The sequence below is a fragment of the Chiroxiphia lanceolata genome, chromosome 3, assembly GCF_009829145.1.
Source record: "Chiroxiphia lanceolata isolate bChiLan1 chromosome 3, bChiLan1.pri, whole genome shotgun sequence".
Taxonomy (NCBI): Eukaryota; Metazoa; Chordata; class Aves; order Passeriformes; family Pipridae; genus Chiroxiphia; species Chiroxiphia lanceolata.
In genome coordinates, this window is record NC_045639.1 from 79781270 (window position 1) to 79804380 (window position 23111).

General features: G+C 40.2%; 1 protein-coding gene across 2 annotated transcripts; it reads right to left on the minus strand.

The window, feature by feature from the left end:
- Positions 1–3901: 3901 nt before the first annotated feature.
- On the minus strand, positions 3902–21810 carry PM20D2 (peptidase M20 domain containing 2). 2 transcript variants are annotated; one of them, XR_004356014.1, is made up of 8 exons: positions 21337–21810; positions 21111–21259; positions 17386–17528; positions 14297–14451; positions 11215–11350; positions 9369–9504; positions 6886–6993; positions 6032–6051 (listed from the first exon to the last, which is right to left on the minus strand). XR_004356014.1 is itself a non-coding variant. In XM_032682720.1 (7 exons), exons 1-7 carry the CDS (start codon positions 21781–21783, stop codon positions 5849–5851), a joined length of 1341 nt encoding a protein of 446 aa, XP_032538611.1. In that variant the 5' UTR covers positions 21784–21810; the 3' UTR covers positions 3902–5848. The 2 variants fall into 2 exon arrangements, 1 of the variants encoding a protein (XP_032538611.1); XM_032682720.1 differs by lacking the exon at positions 9369–9504 and having other exon boundaries at positions 3902–6051.
- Positions 21811–23111: the final 1301 nt, after the last annotated feature.

Genomic DNA, 23111 nt, shown 5'->3' on the forward strand with positions numbered 1-23111 from the left:
CCGTGTGTTTTCTACCTTCAAAAGAATGATCTCCATGAGTTTATACATGTATATAAGACCTTTTTTGCTCAGAACCTGATCCAGATAAATACAAAATGTCCTCAAATCTGGTTATGCTGCTTGGGCTGGAGAGCCTTGTGATTTCACAGGAAGGGCTTGGATAAGAAGCCTGCGTGCAAACTCACAATCACCACGATGATGACACTAGCTTTCCACCCCAGATTGTGTACATTACACTCCTTGTTCTTCTTGCTTTGGGTGATATTTTACAAAATAATTCAGACCTATTTCTCAGAGGTTAACCCAAAGCCCAGCCTGGGATGATGCTTTTTTCAAAAGCTGAAGAGTATTGGCAGGTCTGTGTGGATCTTGGATAGACACAAGTTCTGCCTATGAGCAGATGAAGAGATCTATGTCTAAATGAAAAGGATGGGAGGTTGGGAGACTAAAATCTTTGTAGTTTCTAAGGATGATGCTAATTACTGATAGGGTGAAGCAGCAAAAAGGCAAAGTTCAGTCTGTAACAGATAGAATACTGAGAAGGCATGAAGAATGATAAATGATTTCTTCCCTAGTAAAAAAAAATCCTCATAGTAATCAAATCAATAGATGTTCCTTTCTATATGCAGCACAATTAAGAGATTCAGTACAAAACAGATCCAAATTCCCTGCAAGTTCTGATGAGCAAGTACAAACCCCTGGGACTCCCCTCTCCTGCAGTTGCTCATATGGCAATGTGGTATTTGACGGAGCCCTGAGGAAGCAGCAAAGAGAAAGGGAAAGAACACGAGACCCCATGTACTGCACATTCCACACCAGCTTGGTGGCAGTACAACACGAGGCCATTCAGACGCTCAAACAAATCTTTGAAAGCTGAACAAATGGTAGAGTGTGAAGCATATTCCAATCTCCAAGAACCAAAAGCATATATAAACAGGAAAACTATGGAAAATTTTAACTTCTGATGAATTTTGTTATGAAACAAGACTCCAGTACTGTAATGAACATGCACCAGAGCTGTGTGCTTTTATCCTTCAATAACTTCTTGAGAAGTTAGGAAGAAACGACTATTACACTTGCTAGGTAACTCTGAGACTAAACAGTTGAAAATATAACTGTATAGGGGCAGCCAGGAGCTCAGGTATGGTATCTACTCAGCTCACTGAAAGGACATAGCGACCAAGACAGAGTTCCGAAAAAAACATGCAGCTATCGAGGCTTCAGGCAGTGCCGAAGTCTTTCACTAAATTGTAGCAGAGACAGCAGGTGCTATTGGGATCATTCAGCCTGGAGAAGAGGCAGCTTTGGGTGACATAATTGCAGCCTTTCAGTACCTAAAGCAGGCCTACAAGAGAGATGGGAAAGAGACTTTTTACAAGGGCCTGTAGTAATAGGACAAGCAGGAATGGCTTCAAACTGAAAGAGGGTAGGTTCAGATTGGATATTAGGGTGGTGAGGCACTGGAACAGAAGCTGCGGATGTCCCATCCTGGGAGGTGTTCAAGGCCAGGGTGGATGGGACTCTGAGCAATCTGGTCTACTAGAAGGTGTCCCTGCCCATGGCAGGGATTGGAATGAGTTGATCTTTAAGGTCCCTTCCAACCCAAATCATTCTATGATACTCTATAACTATCATGAACTACAGCACCATATAAATGGCTGTTTACACTGTCCTCAACCACGTGAACTTAATTCTTTCCCAGGACTGAAGCATATGGCTTGTCACTGTATTTTTAAATAAGAGCATTCAGATGTAGTTGTAGCTGAGGAAAATTCTGGAGGAGTTTGTCACGACACTTTTGGCTTCCATTAGTGCTTAAAGGGATCTAAACCAGCAGCAGTCTTACCCAACTTTGGTTTAGTAGAGTTTGGGTAAGAACTCTTATATGAGATGCACTTCTGTTCCTCATGAGAACAAAAGGTGGGGGCAGCAGGAGTCAACCAAACAGGCTGGTAGACAAAGGCTCTGTGGAGGGCTGCTACCTTAAGGGAAGGGAACTGCAAACCTTATGAGGGAAAAAGGAAATAAAAAAGTTAGTCTACATTATAATTATTTAATCCTAAACACTTGTCTCTAAATAATAGTCTGTTTTCAAGAATGCTGTTAGCAAGTTATGAGATCACTCAATGAATACTAGCCAGACTTAATTTGACGATGTATCATGACCCTTCTTCACAGGAACACAGTCCTGCTCCCTGTGACTGCCATGGGATCAGGTACAGAGCACTCAGACAATGGGAGGGAAATGATTACAGAAATCGGATTCACAAGAACATAAAGCTGCTTCCCATTCACTATTTGAAAAAGGGCTGCTGGGGCCTTCTATACCAGGAACACAGCAGGTTGCAAGTTCTCTCCTTAAGTCTTTTCATTAAAAAAAAAAAAAAATCCATTGCATTTCATGTTTTGTTTTGCCTGAAACGAGGTGTTATCTTTCACTCAAATTCTAGGACAGATATTAAATAAGGAAATACAGTTGCTTGGTGGGCTGGTAGAGGCTTTAAGTTCTTCACAACATCTGGATATAATCACCTCATCCTTACGTATCTGTGATTTGCCATCAGCTGTTCAGAATAATTTCAGCCATTACAGTTCATTACCTACACACTTTGATTCACTGCTGAGAATACTATTCCTGACAAACATTCCAATATTCTTAAATTATAATCAGCTTGGGGAAGACTGCAGTTAGGGCAACTTAAAAAACATGACAGATATTTTCATATACATTTGATTTATGAGCACAAATGACTGAAAATCAAAGTGAGTTTTATTCCCACAGAAATTTCTCTCATATATAGTATCATTGTGATAGTAAAATTGCAATGTTAATTCTCAAACTGCTTTAGTTCTGAACCTCAAGAATAAAAATCCTGAGACACAAAGAGAGTTAGGTCACATGGGGCGTTGAACAAGGAGGCTGAATGAGGATTCAAGCATTCAGCAAATGCAGCCAAGATCACCTGATCTAGTGTTGATAATAATCCCACTTCAAACTGGAGGCTGGACCAGGTTTAGCCTGACAGAGATCCTACAGAGAACCCTCCCAAGCACCATTCCTATTATTCTATCAATTCTAACATGTTTTAACAGTTAAAACAGCCCTAGGATTTATAAAGACTAACATTAAATATCGTATTTGAAAACCATTAACCCTCTGAAAGGTAGACCAAAATGGAAAGCTTAAAACAACCTCACTCTTACATAATCATAACAAACTAGAGGGGCAAAAAAATCAAACATGCTATTCAAATAAAGTCATGCAGCATCTCAATGTTAAGCAAACGACAAGAGAATTTAATCACAATATAGTGGGTTGGCTTTTGCTTTTTTTTTTTTTAGGCCTTCCTTAGTAATGGGGGTCAGAAACCGAAGGAAGTATTCCATATCATCCTTTAGCATAACACGACATATAAATAAGGTATAGATAAGAGACCTCGCTCTTTTCTCTCTGCCAGTGGCTGAAGGTGACAGGTCTCTCCACAGACGGTCTTTGCTTGTTTGGGTCAAGGCCTGTCTGCTCAGACCTGCCGTTATCTCCGGTCCCTCCGGGAGGCGTGGGGAGCTGGTTGGTGCTTCACACGGTCCTGCTGTCTCGTTCAGGGAAGGATTTAATTCGGTTTTTTTTTATTTATTCACTAGCTCTCTATTAATGGTGTATATTTGGAGGATATTTGTTTTGGTTTTTCTTTTATCCCTGTTTCCCTCCTCCCTTTTTCCCCCCTTGGGAGCTCCCTATTGTGTGTACAATATATTCAAATTATATATATAATTTTAAATATACGTAAATATATTGGGCCTTCTTTCGTTTTTTCTGTGGTTTGTTTTTTTTTCCTCGCTTGAAAGAGCGGGAGGGGGGAGGGGACAGCTTGGACTTGGCAAGAAAGCCAGGCCAAACTGATACACACAATTAAATTGCTTTATTAATATCAACTCATCTTTAATCAGTACTTCAATTCCATTTTAATTCCAGCAATGATTACAACAAAATGAAGATATGCTTTTAGTGCAGAAAAGTTTAATTAACTGATCTTGGACATGATGCAGCCAGCAACTCTGGACAAAGAGAACTGAGAAGGCTGTAACGCACATCAGCTGGTAGGAAATACAGTGACATAGCATGTATTGCCATCACTGGGATCCCAACACACCATCTTAAAAACAGGAAAGCAACGGGCCAAGCAGTTCATGCAGGAAGAAATAAAAAGCAACATGTGCTAAGGAAATTAATGAATTGGGTTGTTAACCCAGTAGATCTTAATGAATTGCAATTGTGCCTGGCAAGGCAGACTGTAGATTAAAAGTTAAGGAGAAAGTTCCTTTGACAAATCTTGGAACAAATTTCAGTTGGATTTAGTATTCAACTTACTACTCTGTATGTACCTATAGCTCACAGTCCAAGCCTCATCTCTTTCATGCATTCATCTGTCAAAACTGTCTGCTAATGGAAACAAAGATACTGGTGTAAACTTGGAAGTTGAATGTAAAAATTAACTAACTATAAATTCTGAATAGAATTTTAGACTTTATCATTTAGACACTGGTGCTGTTAAAAAAAAAAAAAGTTTGTGAAATTATTTTGTGCATTCTGACTTCCTGGGGAATACAGTTTGCCTGACTTTTTTTCTGAATCTTACTGTAATACTTATGCTTAGGAAAACATTAACCAGTAAGTTGCTTTCTCTCTCAGTCTGTCCACTGGTTCCACTTTCCACTGATTCATGAGATCCTTTAATAAGTGAATGTAAAAAATCCTAACGTGCTCGGGCGCACAGAACACCACCTAGATAAAATCTGCAGTATTAATATCTCTGGGAAGCAAAATAACAAGGATTAAACAGACTAACAACACAACACACAAAAAGGACAACTGGCAAGACTTAACAGATCTGCTACTTAGGATATGGAAACACGACTTAATAGATCCGCTGCTTAGGATATGGGAACAAACATGTTTAAGAAGCCAGTTACTGCACCAGCAATCCTCAGTGCAAGCTTCCCTGAGATAACTAGAGGGGTTTGCACGCAACCAATTTAAGGTGACCTTCATTTACTGCTTCGTGGTACCACACTTGCATGTTTGTAAAAAAAATTTGCACTGGTTTAGCTAAATTTATACACATCCTTCAAATCAGTTAAGCTGGTGCAACATTTGTATTGCCTTAGAGCAGCACTCTTCCTGCAGTAGTTTCAATGTGTTAATTTAAACAAATTTAATTTAAACGTTTAGTTGCTTTCCGATTTTGTGATCCATGACTTCACAACACCTCCAAAATTTATTAGGAGGAAGATCAGTGCATCTCAGGAAGATCAAGCTTCACAGACTGCATTTCCATACAAACAGTTCTCTTCCACTGCTGGAAGCTATTATTGTCATAACCAGGCATGTTTCCAAACACAGCCCCTTCTCTTCGGTGAAACCTGAGGTCTCCATTTTGTGCCAAGAGAAGTGACTGACCAGAGAGAAATGCTTCAGATTCAGCCTATGATTACTGAATGAACTGTGCTTTTTTTAGAAAAACTGCCATATTACCCCTGTAAGGAACATTACTTTAGCAATACACAGAAAATCACTAACAAGGGATCTAAACACTATAATTCATTCAACACAGCAAATGAAAGACAACATATTTGAGATCTCTTTATGAAATTCATCACCATATGGAACACAAACATTAGAGCTAGATGAAACTGCACATTTTTGAATGCAATACTGTTTGCTTTTCCTAAAGTAAAAAAACAAACAAACAAACAATATTTCTTCAGCTATATATTTATCCAGCCCCTACTAGGATTTAAATACAGCATCTCCATTAAGTCAATCCTACTGAGAGAGGCTTAATGAAGTTTAGTGTGATGCACATGCTCCTATGCCAGCATCGGATTCATTTCTAGGTTCTATTGGATTAATTTGCCCCTCTTCTTTAAGCTTCATCTCTGTAAAGTCTTTCCTGACTTCTTCTAACAGACCTGGCTTGAAAATGACATCCAGTGCTGTCATTGCCAAAGCTTTGGCTGTGCGCAAGGCATAGAACTGAGCAGTCTGAGACCCTGCAAAAAAAACAAAGTAAGGAATGTCAGGTTAGATTACTAATATTAAACCACTAGCTTACTGCATAAGGCATAGTCTGTAAAATAAGATCTTTAAGTTTCAACGGCAAGAACAGTTTCTTAATCTACTTGCATGAAGTACATGCCCATTTTCTCATGCCTTAAACCAATTTTTCACATGCAAGTACTTAATTTTCTGCTACTGATATAAACAACTAAGACTGAAAACGGAAAAATGAGCGTTCATGTTTTGCTTTTTAGACAATGTGGAGTTTTATACAGTTGGCACCGTTATGTTTCCAAAGCGTTGTGCTTTAGGAGTAAAAATTTTTTCTTTTGTCTCATGTTTAGAAACTCTTCTGAATATGCTGCTTGGGATAATCCCTCTAATTTCTTGTGTCTAGATGGTATACCAAGTCAGGTTTTTCGTATGAAAAGTGATCATCCTTCCCATATACATTTAACTTTAGATACAAACCCAGAAATTCTACATTTGTCAGCTTTTTCTGCAACTCTACTATTAATGTAGTTAAATAGTTTCAGGGTCCATATTCAGCTCAAATCTCATCATGCTTGACAAAAGCAACCTTGTTTCTATAACATATTCACATGCAGCCCATTTCATATCTAGTATTTACACTTTTAAACATTATACATAAAAAGCTACATTATACACAGTACCTTTGAATACCATAGAAACATATAAAAACTTTAATTCTCTGTAATTTGAAATATTCTCTATTTCTAGGTTTGCTGTAGTGAAATCAGCAAGCAGCTTCTACAATGTATAAGGGTTCCAAATATAAACCTTTAACCTTTTTCACTTCCACTCACCTGCAGCTTCTGTGTACTGCTCAGTATGATTCAATGCATCAGAGCCAATATAAAAATAAGGATGAAGCCCAGGGACCACAAATGTAACATTTCCAAAGTCTGTGGAACCTAGAAGGAGCATAGAGATTTTCTTAATGAACAAGTGTTGAACAGTTTTGAACGCTGTAAGAAAATGCCTGAAAGACATTATCTCCTGGTTGTATCTAAAACAGAATATCCTTTGCCCCAAATAACAAAATAAAAGCATTTCTAATGAGTCATTATCCATAACAATACCTCCCATCACCAAGGTGCTTTCCCTAACTAGTCATTTCCATATGCTGCTCTCCAGTGTGCTTCTGATCAATGATCAGTTACCAGACTGCAAGGAAGATATATCAGCATGTTTCTATTCCCTTTACTGTTAATCTTTTATCAAGCATCTCCCAATAGTAAGCTGCTAATTATGAAAACAATGAAAGCTGCAAACCCTGACATTTCTGGCAGTTCAGCAATTTTCCTGTTACAGCCCTTAAAACTAGGCCCAAACCTTCCCACTTCTCACCAATACACAAACATTCAGCGTTAGATAGAAGACTCTGAAGTACAAACAATCTGTCTTTAAACAAAACCAGATTGAGGACAACTATTTTTCCCCCCATGCCCTTTGATTATTCTCAGTTATGGAAATCTTAACAGCACAAGCACTTTTGAAATAAAATCAGAACTAAACTCCAGACAAAATGCTAGTGTTTTGCAGATATAAAAAAACCCCTGATAGCAGTGCTGCAGATTTTAATGATGATGCTTTCATGTCTGACTAGCACTTTCAATGTTATCTAGTGATAGGATCTATCTCACAGTACTGCCATATCTATTGAATGATATCATCCCAAAGTAGTAGATCCTTCATAGTAAATCATCCAAGAGTCTACAACTACATCCTTTTTTTTACCCAAACAAGCAATCCACTCGTTATTTGTTAAAATGACATTTTGAAGCTGGAGAAATCAACATACTAGTTATTGTGATATCCAGACACCAGAGAAAGTCATAGCAGGGAAAAATGGAGATGATCAACTAAGATCTCAACTTTTTTCAGGCCAAAGACACAAGGATTTGTTTCTATAGTATAAAATGTCCATCCCAAAGATTTATAATTATTTGTATCAGGTAGCCTCCACATCATGATACTTTGTGAAGAGATGATATTGCTAATGCCTTAAGATTTAATAATAAAATGATTGAAGAATACAGATTTTACTTGGAAGCATATAGTTATTAAAAGTGAGTCTACAGAGTCTACATTATGAGGACAAGAGTTTGCTATTTGCTCTGCTTACAGACAGAGCAAAGACTTGGAAGAAGTAAGACTTGTCCAAAAACATCTTTTCCAATAAATTCATGATGCATTTGAAGAAAATCCAAGTCTTGGCACAGCAACAAGTTATTTTAATTTCCAGTAGTCTGTACTACTGATTCATTCTTTGGTCAACCCGGATAGACAAACCAGAAGTCTAAAAGTTCTGCATCCTCCAGGCTAAGCCAAGAGTTCTAGACTTGCCTTACTAAGTCCTAATACATAAACTGCTGGAAAGACAGTGCTGCCCTTTTCCCCGCTCTTAGCAAATGAAACATCAGAAATGTCAGTGCATCACAGCTTCCAGTCATGTAAAATTCCAGTTTACAAATTATTTTTGCTGAATAGAAGGATTTAAACCGGGTATTTTCTAGTGATATGGAGAGCCAAAATCGAGGCAGCTTTTAATAAAAATGTGACAGTCAAAATCTCCCCTCTAACAGAAAAAATGAGACACCCTTTAGTGGTAATAACCTAGATGCACGTTTACAACATCAGGTGTTCCAATGGCTTCCATACAAACATCTGAAATTGTATGCTTGCCAGACACATACAGATCAGGACTCCTTCTAGAAGTATAAATAATTGCAGCTGCAGTAGACAGAATTCTGCACTATCTTCAACAGAGAGGTACTGGGACCTCCAGCCACTCAAAAACGTATCCTGAAGCTGATACTGAAGCCTCTTCAAGTCACTGAATATTTAATAGAAGTCAGTATTACCACAAACACGAATGGAGGGGAAAATACCAAAGATTCCAGGAAACATTTATGTACAGTCCCAAGCTCCAAAAGTGGCATTTTCAAAGCATACTGCCTCCTTCTGTCTTGTGCATGGGGAACCAATGAACCCCATGAATGCTAAAAAAACCAAAGTTATCACAAGTGTTGGTGCCTCATCTAAGGCATGCTCAATTAAGCCATCTTCTTTGGGAGGTTATTGGTATCCCGCAGTAAAGCTGCCCTACCGCCAGTAGGAGGAGAAACAGGCCATGGCACCTGGTCCAAACTAACTCAGTTTCATGTTATTTATGTCACCCTGGCTGTGTGCCAAGCGAGCAGAGCGGGCACAAGGCACGCACAGAGTAGTGTGATTTGATGTGCTAAAGAAACTCTTTGTAACACTTAGCTGCCTAGAGCGATACCTGCGAGCAGACCGATACCAATACCCATGTAGAGGTGGCAGCGAGTTTGCTCATCTGTTTAGGACTTTTCTGCTGCACAGACATGGAGAAGCAACTGAGCTATCTTCCTTCCCTTTCAACAGAAGAAACTGATATCCTAAAAGAAAACATTGAAAACTGTATGAAAACTAAACAGAAATAGAGGTCTTGAAAAAGATGACACAAAACACTCAACCCCCCCCCCAAAAAAGGGTAGCATACAAAGTTCCACTCCTATGGCTCTGGAGATTGTGCTTTGTATCAGTCCTGAATTCCCACTGCAAAAATTCAGAGGAGAAGCTGTGGAAAGAAAATTCAGTAAAACCTACTGCAGTGCAAGATAAAAACGCAATTGCTCAAGTGCATTTTGACATTTGACAAGCAATTCAAGGACGGAACAGGCATATGATTTTTGATTTGGGGAGTTTTGATTTAAGCAAGTTAATGGTTAACATTTAGCATATCATGTAACTTACATATGAAAGTCCCATTACAAGTGGGTGTCTGTGCTAAGTTTACTTGAAGTCCTCTGAACGAAAGCAAAATCATCAATATTCACGATCACTCTTAATACAATGGTTTAAAGGAAGGAACTAGCAGAGCTCCAGAAAGCCGCACTACAGTAAACATTCTACTTAAGTTTCCTCAGCCCCTTTCTTTGGCTAAACCAGCGAAGTATAAAACTTATTTGTACTGCACCAAAGAAAAAAAGAAACCTGCCTTTAGTAATAATTTGCTTTAATACACAAGACAATGAACCAGTTGAAAAAAACTTGTTTAATTTGGAAGGGAAGTAAGAAACAGGAAAAAAAAAATCCACAATACCAGGGGATATGAAGTCTCCCGCGTCCACAAAAAAAAGTTTGGAGAGCTCTGTTCCCAAACACCAAGCTTATCCAAACTCCAAATATAATCTGCATTTAATATAGAGAAGATAAGCACCATAATCAAACTAGTTAGAGTAACTTTTTACTGAGAAAAGTATTTTCTTTCTAAGAGAAAAACCATTAGCATAAGTGGAGTAAAAATGTCCATATATACAGTTATGATCAGTAGTGAAAGCTAAAAGTACGAGCAGCAGTTTAGACTTGAACAGAGCTCCTGTAGGAACATTCTGAAAAAAAAGCCTGTTAAGTATAATGAGAAAACCACCTAAGCATTCACATTCCTGTTACATCTCTGAGACCAAAAAAGTTAAATCGTTTGAGACACAGTCAAGACTCAAAAGCGAACACCTACTTGAACAGCACCCTTTGGAAAACTAATCTGTTGAACTCTTGAACTAAAATTAGAGGCCTGTTAATAAAAAGATTAAATTAGGGTGAGATGCGCCTAACTTCCATTTATAAATATCTCGAAAAACTCCCTCTAAGATACTTGTTAGATTCTAGTAGATTTGTTTATATGAAAGCTTGTAAAATACTATTAAAAAAGGTTCCTATACACAAAGTCTCATCCCCATGCATAGCAAACCAGGATTCTGTATTTCAAAGCCACAGAATGAGACACAATTCATTACACATCCTCATGTTCTCAGTAAGACTGTTCTTAGCTCTCCAACCTTTTATTAATTTATTTTTTATTAATTGAAATATCTTCAGAACTATTATCAGAAAACGATTACTGCTCTTCTTACCTGTTCTCAGCTTCTACAACAAATACAAAAACACCAGCCAGAGATATAAACCTTTTACAGAACTTCACTATTGTAATTTGGCTTTTTCTTCTGACCAAACTGGGTTTAACCTAGCTCTATTCCATTGTTTTTCACGCTTTAGGGTTGATCAACCTAAGTTTCAGTCATAACAAAAAATACAGATGGAGTTACCTGACAAACCATTCAAGATAGCATCTTCTGATATAAATTCTATCCCAAGCTTCTTTCCATTCTCCTTGTAAATTTGCTGGAGGCTCTTATTTGGAAGCACATTGTAGTAATCATTTTCACCACCTTTTATTTCCACCTAGACAAAAAACCACCAAATTATTTTAAGTTTTTCTCCAATGTAAGCCAGTTCAATGTAAACAATCTAAAGGCCAGAAAACATAACTACGTATCCATACTTCAAGCCCAAGGCAAAACAGACATAAGTGCTAAGTTTCTTTCAAAAACACTACATTCTGCTAAATATTACCCTTGATCAAAACACAGCTGGCATTCTGTTCAGCTTGCACTAGACAGTCAAATTCCAGAACCAAGGATTTCACAATTTTCTCCAAAAATAGGAAACAAGCATTTCCTGTAACACTGTCTAATGATTCCTACTACAGGCACTATTAAACTACACAGAAATCAATTTAGGTTTTTACCAAATTCTATTTTACCTTTGTTTAGCACACTTCCAATAAATACAGCCCCATTCATGAAGTGACTTCACGCAGTCGAGAAGTTTGAAAACAAATGGGAAAAAAAGCTATCAATGTCAAATTTCAAGAGAGATTTTAACTTTCATTCTGCATAAAGTATGCTTTCTGAAGCCCTTTTCTAAATAGAGTGAGAAGGCCACAGTAGGAAAACAGCATCTAATGCCTCAAATAGACTACAAAACTGACAAGTTCACATTCACACATATCTATTTGTTTTGATGAGCACATACATTCTTTTTATAGTTCTATTAGTCATAAAGCTGTACCTACAGACTAGGTAGAACAACCTACCTTAGCAATACAATGCAAGGTAGTCATGTTGCTTGAACCAGGCAGAGGAGGCATACCTCCATTTACTAAAAGTAAAAAAAAGTGGGAATGCTAACTGAAAAAAATCACTCAATTTTTCACATTTGATTGCTACATGAGCCTGCTATTCAATGGGGCAAAGGACCTAGTGACAAAGAACATGGTAAAAAAAAACAAAACGAAACACCCAATACCTGTTTTGCTTGTTCCTACCACTAAGGTTTGCCATCAAGCCTCCCAGGTCTCCGAGCCTGGCAGCACTGTTTGGAGGATAGAAACATCACCCACAGCAAAACAAAAAAAATTGTGGGGCACTTGAAGAAATTGTATGGGCAGGGATGGGATTGGGCAGGATGCATCCAAGGATGCAGAGTAAGAGAGAAGCAGAAATGCAATCTGGGAGCCATCATTTTCTAAGTGTCATTGAAATAGAGGAATTCTCCAGCTCACTGAAAAAGAGCTAAAGGTCGCATCCACCTTGAAGGGCCAAGAGGAGGACCTTGAAAACTACAGACTGGTCAGACTGTCCTATCCTCAAGTTCCCAGAGGAATTACAGACAAATAAATCCTCCTAAGACCCACGTCCAGGCTCAGGAATCACAAGGCAATCGTGCATACACTCATGGAAGAGCAGATAGTGCATGATCAAGCTTAGCTTTTCATGACAACATGTCTGGCTCAGATGACATGAGACATGCAAACTCCAAGTGTTACAATCAGTGGCACAAAAATCCACATTGCTGCCCGTTACCTGTAGCAGTCATCTGCAACCAATACTGGTGCCATTACTGTTTCAATATTTCTATCATTTGATGTAGACAACTCCTGTGAGACCACATCTGGTGCTATGTTCATTTTGAGCTCCTCCAATCAAGATTGGAGCTAGGCCACCAGAAGGCCATCAAGATAAGCAGGTGAAGAACATGACCTACAAGGACAGGCTGAAGGAACTCGATTTGTTGAGCCTTCAGAACAGCAGGTTAGTGGGACATCTTATTGCTGTCTATAGTTATCAGATGGGGATGGTATAGAGAAGACAGAACCAGACTTCTCAGAGGTCAAAGTGATGTGACAAGAGGCAACAAAGGGAATTCCCATTAGATACAACAGAATCACAGAATGGCTGATGCTGGAAAGCACCTACGGAGGTCATCTTGTCCAATTCCCCTGCTCAGTCAGGGTCACCTAGAGCTGATTGCCCAGAACCACATCAAAGCAGAATTTGAATATCTCCAAGGATGGAAACACCACAGTCTCTCCAGGTAACATGTTGCAGTGCTCAAGTCATCACAGCATAAACATTAGGAAAACCCTCGTTCACCATGAGCTGGGTAGAGCACTTGATGAGAGAGGATGCAGAATTTCAGCTTTGGAAGTACTCAGAAGTTCACGTGGCACTCAGCAATCTGCTCTGAACATAGGATTAGACTAGATGACCTCTGGAGGTCTCTCCCAATCGAGATTCTTCTAGGATTCTGCAGCATTCTATTTATAAACTGTTGCCGTGGGATTTATGGTGCTGAAAAAATCTCCTGGAGCAGTTAATTAGGGGTGAGATAAGAAAGGGTTTATTTTGCCAAGGCTAAGATGTTACAAGACACGAGCAGGCCGTGCCTGAGATGTTACATTTTATAATACCATCCATCCAATCCCAGCTGTGTCCACCCTGTGGCCTTTACTCTGGACCGCCCTGGGTCTGGGGTGCATTTTGGGACCCCCCATTCATCCCATCTTCATCTCCCTCAGAGCACAAAGGGTACACAGTTACCCAGTTTTTGACCGTGTTCTGTGGTTTAGGCCCTGATATGCTGTTCTGCCAACAATCTAGGCCTTGCCTTGACAAAAGACTAAACATTTCTACAGGATTCGGGAGTAGGATTGATATAGGGAGCATAGAATGGGGTAAGAGGGTTAAGGAATGTGTAAACAAGGGTGCTACAGAGAAAGGGATAAGGGACAAGGGACAAAGGAGGGAGGGTTGCTGCTTTTTAGAGTCTACTTCTACTACTTATAAAACTTATAATTCTTACAAATATTAGAAAAATAAAAAAACATTAGGGGCTTAAGGCATCAAACCAAAGCTTGCTTTCAGGACACAAAGCAACAGAACAGCAAAGATTATCATAGTAACTTCGATTTACTTTGGCTAAACACCATGCAGACAAATAATGCAAGCCTCAATTTCCTGTTCTGGTCTGGGTAACAGAAACACAAGACAATGAATATATTCTTACTTTGCACCCTGTGGCCAGTGCTGCAGATTTGAAGCAGTTCTCAACCTTCTCTGCCAGAACAGAAAGCTCTTTCATTGAAGGTGCACGCAAGTAAAACTCTAGCTCAGTGTAAGAAGGAATGATGTTAGGTTTCACACCACCATTTTTTATTACACCTGCAGAAAGGGAAAAGTTGTGTTACCAGTGTTAAATGGAATAACTTGACCTTCAGCCCTGTCATGAAACTCCTTGGTCGAGAACTAAACATATAAACAGAAAACAACAAAACATCAGCTGAGCATGAAATACAAAGGGTTTAAAAAATACAGTATGTGGACAAAAGTTTCTTCATCACATCAGATTAAGTGGAACATGTTTGTGTTTTTCAGCACAATTTCACTGCATTCTTTGGTTCGACATCAACTATAAATCCATAGATGAGCCAAACTAGCATTTCTAATTAATCCCCTGAAATTCAATTCATCAGAGCCCTAAATCAATCCGGCTGCCATAAGAAAAAAATTGCTATAAAGGCTAACTTGGATTCCAATTTCTCAACATTTCCGCAACTAGAATGCTTCCAACTTACTTTGTGAGCTTGGAGAAAAATTAAGTTGCATTTCTCAGCAATACTGGAGTAATGTGTGTGTTGCAGTGCATGGAAAGTTCATTAGATGCCTCATACTAATTCTTCAGAAATATGGGAATGTATAATAAATGTAGTTTTGTTCACAAGTACAGTTTGAGTTGAAAGTGCTCCCTCAAGGAAATGCGTGATAACAGTAACATTTAGATATTTCAACAATAAAACATTATAGAGCCCAATTCTACATTAGATTTTAAAGCATTAACAGTTAGGTGCTTTCAACAGGCTGTTTCTCTGGCCTCCTACCATCAGTTGAGGTATGTGGAATAAGATTTGTTTTCCGTAGAACCTGGGAAACTCTCTACCTTAAATGGAAATATTGCACAAGTTACTGATGTGTGGCACTGAGGCCTGAAGAGACAGCACTAACAGGATGCAAATGGGCAACAAAACATTACTTTTGGTGCTGAAAACCTATTATGAATTCCACCTGAAGTAATACCTTTCCAGTCTCAAATACAGTCAAAATAAAAAACAAAGTGCTGAATTAATCCACTATCAGTATTTGTCTATCACAAAAGGAACAGCTCAGATAAGAGGGACAGACATCACAGGAAAGGAAGCAGTGAGTAAGTAACTGTGCAAATTTTCATGACACATACCATAGCACGCTTTCTCAAAACAAGCAGCTTCATGAGCAAACAACTTTCACTTGTCTTGTCCAGCACATTTGTAAACGGAACTGGATAGAGTCTGAGTATGTCTACAGTTAAATTTCAAAGCAACTGCAATATGGACTGGACAGTAGACCTAGATTAAAAGTATGTTGCCTAAACACTACTAGTAGCAGCCAGTTTGCCCTTCTGGAGGGAAACCTTGGGGTTTTTTTACAACCTGTTTAATACAACTTTTTGAACAGGAAAAAAACCCTACATTCCTGTTTTTCAAGGAGGCAACACTTACTCCATTCATAAGCAGGGAAGAAAGGTAATATCAAAATCTCAGAGGAACTCAAACCAACAGTATTTCAGTACATGAAACATTAGTTAGAAATCCTAGACTTCGAACAATGGAAATTATCTCAGCTTTTGTTAGTGGGCTAACACTACTATTTTTAGGATCACTTAATTCAGCCACTGATTATACTGCAAGTCTGCAACAAAAGATCTCCAACAAACTGTTGTAAAGAAAGCATTCCTAAAATTAAATCTCATTCTGTCTGCTTATACTTTCCCAGAAGTATTTTAAATATTTCCAATTTGAAAACCAGGTTTATGACTGCAGTTGTATCAACACAGTAATTTCAGTTTTGCTGTCGTTCAGGAAGCATTACCTGTAGGAGGCTTGTTTAGATACTTAGTTTTTTTTCCAGTATTACCCATGCAGCCTTTAGAAACTATGAAGAAAGCAGTATTTAGGGGTTTAGGCTTAGATTCAACAGAAGACTTAGGCACCTCCAAGCTTACACCTGCAACACAAGCATTTCAGACACCAAAATCCGTAATTATGTGCCTTGTTTCCTACAGAGCAATAGGATGGAGAGGCTATGCCTACTGTCTGAAATTCTTTTGGGCATGCTGCACAGCCCAACTGCAAACAGCTTCATCTAGAGTCAAAATGATCAGGACTCTATCCAGATATCCTGAAGAGAAACACACACCTGTATTACATACAGCACAAGCAACGAAGACATATAACGGTCAGCTCAGAACTTCTGGAAGGGTTTTAAGCTCATAAATAAGTACTCCAAATAAACAGCTCTACAGTCAGAAGTCCTGTAGAATTGGCAAAGTTTATTAATTTCGACTTGGAAAAAGTTGTGTTGAATGTAATAAGGAAAACTGAGTTTATAGCTAAAGGGCAGCTTCATCTCAGCTGAAACTTTTGATGATGTTGATGCATGACACTGAAGGAGTACAAGTCAAGCTTAGTGTAAAATGACCTTTCTAATCCAAAATCTACTAGATATTAAATATTAGAATCCAGTCAACACCTAGCAGATTGGGTTACTAACCAGGAACATAAGCTTGTGCCATCACTTGTTCTTTGTACTTCAGCAAATAAACTTCACTCCAGACCACTACACCTTTCTAATAAATGCCACCTAACTAATGGAATACCTATTAAAAAAAGTGATGCAGTAATACTTCACTTTTCAGAAGCGTTTAATCTTACACCTTTGCAAAAACACAGATTAAGGAATTCAAGGCCATGTACCAAAATAAACTTGGCACTTTTTTCTTCCTTTCTGAACTGCAACTTCAAGTGCAAAGACTTAAAATTTGTCTCGCCTCTACCTAGGTACCAGAGTCCTCTTTTGAATATGATCTGTGAGTGTATTTTCAGCAGTTAGTTCTGGACACTTACATACCATTTAAATGAAATGGTGTTATTTCATAATATTTCAAGTGACTATACTAATTTAGGGCATTAATGCAATACTTTGAAATGTATGATATTCTAAGTTAGTACTTCAACAGCCTAAATTCTACTTGCTGGACATTAGTTTTAATGAAGATCTCACCATGAACTCTCCAGGTCGGTTTCATTTGCTGTCTTAAAACAGACAAATTGTTGTACGCAAGAACAGCAGCATCTAATGCATTAACTCCTTCCCAAGGATAAGCAGCAGCATGAGAAGCTTTTCCATAGTATTTCACAGTCACGCTAGGAAATAAAAGGCATTGCTTATTTGTTTTTTGTTCACTGAAAAAAAAAAAACTCTAAAAGAAAAAAGTTCCTTTTGTTCACACAAACACGTTATTTAAGTTTTGTGCAGCAGAACACCAAACAATTTACCTGACACTAGACTGTTGTATAGTTAAACTATCTTTGAGTGCAGAAAAATGCTGAAAGATTTCTAGAAAACCAATAAAATGGAACGATACCAAGAGCCAGTCAAGCAAGAATGCTACTGGTAACATACCACTACAAAGCCTTTTCCTGAAGAGTACAAGTTTCACATATTAATTAAATTTCTCCAACACTTTTTTTTACACTGTCTGACTGTTCTGAGACTTAAAGTTACTAACATTCTTCTCAGAGAACAACAAACCCTTTTCTTGGACTCAAAATTAGAAGCTGACTGTCCTAATTCTTGTCAAATAAAACGTGTACAATAAGACAGCAAAAGCATGTAAGATCACATACAACTCATGTCTAAATAACAGAAGTCAAGTTTTACAAGTGTAGTAATGGCATAGCCTAGTACTAAATACACATTATTATGCTACAGTAAGGATGTTCTTTCCCTGCACATCTCAAAAAAGGTGGTAGAAAGGCTTGCAACAAGGAGGAAATTTAGTGCAAGGGTTATCCTCCAATGGCGTAGAAGTCATAAAAAAATGCACCTTAACGTACCTAGTAAGAATTCATGCTTTGCCTCATCTTGGGGCCATTTTTATTAGACTTACAAAATAAATTAATATTTCAGATTATATGAAAACTCTTTACATAATAGGAAAATACTAAATACTGACAACTACATAAGGTCTTACTATTTTAAAATACACAAATATTTTTTTACCAATAGTAGAAATTTTAACTAAATCAGTTTGTACTCCATACCTACTCCTTTACACAAAAAACTCCATCTTCAAGCTCAAAGACTTCCTTCCACCCTGGCACACACAACCTTCCTCTTGCCCAGCCATAGTAAGCAAGCCCAACTTGCTTGTCCCTCTGTCTTGCACAAATGCCAACTTAACCAGTTATCCTGAACTGACCCCTCACGCTCAGAACCACGCCACAGCTGTAAATTAATACCAGTACTTAAATACTTGATAGCAAAGAGGGGCAAAAAGGAGTGCACTATTGCAGCAGGAAACATCTACTACTACTGGAGCAACCCCATTCTCCTTCATCCTCCAAGACAACCATAGATCCCTTTCTCTAGAGTATGAGATTTATTTAAAATTTGTTATCACTAAGAAATCAACATAAAAAAACTTATCCATTAATATCACAAGTATTATACTGCAGCCCCTCAAATCAATCCACAAATATCCCTCGACATTCTCCAAAAAATGGGAAGAGAGCAAAGTACAGCAGAAAGTCATGTTGCAACTTTCTTTTTCCACAAGAAGCATGTGTTTCTTATTAAAAAACCATTCTTTCAGCATTCCTTTTCTTGTACTTTTATTGCTACACAAAAGTCACAGTGTGTCCGAAAAACCCAACAGATTTTGCAGAATAACAACACCCTAAGCCAGTTTAAGAACACCAGCAGAAGAATGTGGATCCTGTTTGACCAACAACAGGCTGATTAAATGAAAGTGAAAAAGAATCAGCAAACTTTGGAATGCACTCACCAGTTATCTCAATATGTTAATCTTACTTCAGGCACAAGCCAGCTTTCACAGTAGCAGATACAGTTATATTAGCAATTTAGTGATCATCAGTCCCTAAACTCCTTGGAAGATAAATTACGAATTGGCAGAACTGTCTTTGTACCTTTGGAATCTCATAATTACAAAAAACATGACATAAACTGAGTATTTCAATATTTTGAAGACAGTAAGTTGTTTCACTCAGAACTTCAGTTTCGCGCCTCCTCCAGGTTCAAGGTTTAAAGGTTATCTGGGACTTGCATCCTACAGCAGACCATCACCTCTGAAGAGAGGCTTCTAAATCTTACTGTATGAAACTTAAAAGGCTATTGCAAGCAGACAGGTAAAACTATCAACGAAAACTGAATCTTGAACATTATAAATATAATCTTAAGGTACAAAAACCAAAAGGCAAGCTGGGCTAAGTCCTGAAGGAGATTACAATAACCAGTAAAGACTCTTTAGAAACACAATAAAGGAATATAGCAGAGAGCTGGCCACATAATAAAGACTAGGTGTTGCTAACCTTGCCTTTTTTACCATAAAATTTAGCAGTAACAGAAGCAAATTATCCATTGAAAAGAGCCCTGACAAAAGCAAAATGCCCAAGAACATAGGAGCTGAAAACAGTTCTCAGTACATCAAGTCAGAAATTACTGGAAAACCAGTTATTTAAATATTACAGAATGTAGTCAGAGACAGACAGCCAAAAGAAATACTTGAAAAATCTGTTTCACTGGAGGGAGGTTACTAGTGGGGTCTCTGCAAGATAGGACCCTGGGATCAAGAATTTTAGTAACAGCGACATAAAACATAGCAACAAAACCTGCTGATACACTACTGCTGAGACACTACGGAAAAAGAAGTTTATAACATCAAAAGAATAACAGCATGGCCTTGCAGACTGGCAGAGTAAGAAAAGAAAGAAGCTCAAAAGTATTTTTTAAAAAAATCACATATTTAAAGACTAAGTATTTGCATAAGAGTTGACTGCTTGAAAATGACTGAGCAGGAAATCCCAAACATGCCGGCTGTCTTCAAAGATATAAGGAAACACTATGGTCCCTGCATCAGCTAAGTAAGGTCTAAGGAAATTGCACCTCATATAGTGTGTACAATTCTGGGTATGCACATCCAGCAACGTGTACTTCAACACAAGTCAAGTGACTCAAAGTACAAACAAGCAAGTGCTGTCACTGAACAGCAGAGCTAAGGAAAAGAAGACAAGACATAATTTCCAAAGAGTTACATGGCTAGCCGGTAAAAAAGGCAGCTGTGCGAGGGGAGGACTGCTGTCTATATGTACACTAAGGGCCAGGAAAGCCAAGAACTACTGTGGATCAAAAAAAAGTTGATGTGAGAGTTAATACACACAACATGGCCATGACTAAATTTAGAGTGGAAGTTAATATGGATCCAAACTGCAGTCAAACTTAGCCAGCCAGTTCTTTTCAAAAGCAGGAGGTCGAACCTGAAACACTTTCTGAAATTATTAAAATGCACAGAGGATTACACGACCTGGCATCCTGACATCCAGGAAAGTGTGGAACTATGATCCTTGAGACCCTACAGTTGCATCTTTAAATTCTATTTTTATTTTAACAGATGGGATAATCACATGGATATTTAAAAGAAACGCTTAGAAACATCAGAACAAAGAACTGATTTTTGGGACACATGTAAGATTATCTCAGAGCAGTCAGGGATTTTAGCACTCTGCTGAACACTGCACTTCGGAAGAATGCCTCAGAGTGCCATTCCCTAACAGTGACCTGGCTCCTTAGCTGACTGTAAATACTTTGTCTGAAGGGCATCTGCAAGGTCCCCGGGTTTCAGCCACTGCCAAAGCAGAGTTCTACTGAGGGAGAGGACAAAGGGCTAATAACAAACCACCTCTTTCCATCTGACCCCGCTCACTCACTCGTGCTCAGCCACATCAGGTAGGTAAGCCGCGTTTTCCTGCGAGGGGTGCGCCATGAAAACCGCATCCAGGCCATCGAAAGCTCCAGCCTTTATCAGGTCGATTTTGCCTCCTCCCTGCTCCTCCGCGGGCGTCCCCAGCACCGTGATCTGCAGCACAGATGCACAGAGAGGGTCAGGGGCAGTCAGAGGGGGGACACCGCCGCCTCCCTCGGGAGGGCTCCCACCTGCACGGGCGCGGGCTCCGCCAGGCTCTCCAGGGCGGCCTTTACCGCCAGCGCCGCGCCGGCTCCCACCTCGGCGATGAGGTTATGTCCGCAGGCGTGCCCGAGCCCGGGCAGCGCGTCGTACTCGCAGAGAAAGGCGATGCGGAGCGGGCCGCGCGGGCCCTGCGGGGCGGCCGTGCCCCAGTCGGCGCGGAACGCCGTGCCCAGTTTGTAGCGCGGCCGCACGGCCCAGGCGGCGCCGGGCAGGTCCCCGCTGGAGAAGAAGCGGGTCAGGGTGCCGTGCGCCTGGTGCTCCGCGTACGCCAGCTCGGGACGGCTCCAGATGTCGTGGCTCAGCGCGCCCAGACGCGCCGCGTTCAGATCCACGCTCTCGCACGCCCGCTGCTTCAGCTGCTCCAGCGCGGCGGCCGCGGTGGGGCCGCCCGGCGGCGGCTCCTGCGGCTTCATGAGACCCCCGGCGCACCTGACGAAACACCTGCCTTTCAGCGGGAGACCGGCGCTGCCGCCCCCCTTTTATGGCCTCCGCCGCACCGCGGGGCACGCTGGGAAGGGTAGTTCGTCGCCCCGTGCCGACCTGCAGGCGGCGCCCAGCCAGAACTTCTCGCCCCAGCGTGCCCAGCGCGGCGCCCCAGAGGCGGCCGGCGGAGTTTCGTGGGCCCGCCCGTATCCCGTGCCGGGTGCTGCTCGGTGCTGGAACCCGCCGTGTTCTCTGGTTTAGGTCCAGGTGTGTTCTGGTTTAACCCCAGCCGGCAGCCAAGCCTCGCACAGCCACTCACTCACTCCCCCACCAGCAAGACTGGGACAGAATCGGAAGGGTAAAACGTAGAAAACTTGGGATAAAGACAGTTTAATTGGAAAAGCAAAAGCCACGCATACAAGCAAAGCGAAATAAGGAATTAATTCACTGCTTCCCATGGTCAGGCAGGTGTTCAGCCATCCCCAGGAGAGCAGGGCCCATCACACGTAACACTAACTTGGGAAGACGAACATCATCACTTCAAACATCCCCCACTGAGCATGATGTCCTATAGTCTAGAATATCCCTTTGGTCAGTTCGGGTCACCTGTGCCGGCTGTGTATCCTCCCAGCTTCCCATTCAGCCCCAGTCCCGTCGATAGTGTGTTGTGTGACATGGCATTTGTTTAAAATCCTGTGTGCACATATTGCTAACAGGGATTTATCAGAAGCTGGAATGGGTGTGAAGTGCTCATTGGGAGTTTTTAGATACAAACCATATAGCAGGGACCTTGCCTATCGAACCAACCCATACCTGACAAAAGTTAAAGTCAACAGAAACAAAATTACAAATTTCTGGTGGTATTCGTTTAACTACCAGAAATTCCCTTTTTGTTCATTTTAGACATGATTTATCCACTGTACCCTTTCCCCACAACTTTTCTGTCACCTGTAGAGGTGCTTTGGTGTGCTGAACTGCAGGTTTCCCCTCTCCACAGAAAACGGGCGAGGTCCTTTTCCTAATCACACCCAAACCCTACGGGACTCTCTTTTGCCCCTGATTCCCCACCCATCACCTCCTTGCACTGATGCCCTCCCAGTCTGTCTTTGCCCTTTCCCTGGGTGCTTGTAAAAGCCTCACTTACCACATCCAGTCAGTTCTAGTCTTCACTACTCAGCATCACCCCAAAAAGTACTACTTTGCCCCTCCAGGCTCCAAACCAATGTTCACAGTCCCCTTCTCCTCACCTAATTGATCCTAATTCTCCTGTCCTGTTCCCTCTTCGTAGCTATGTTCCCTGACTCCACTAGGCACAAGT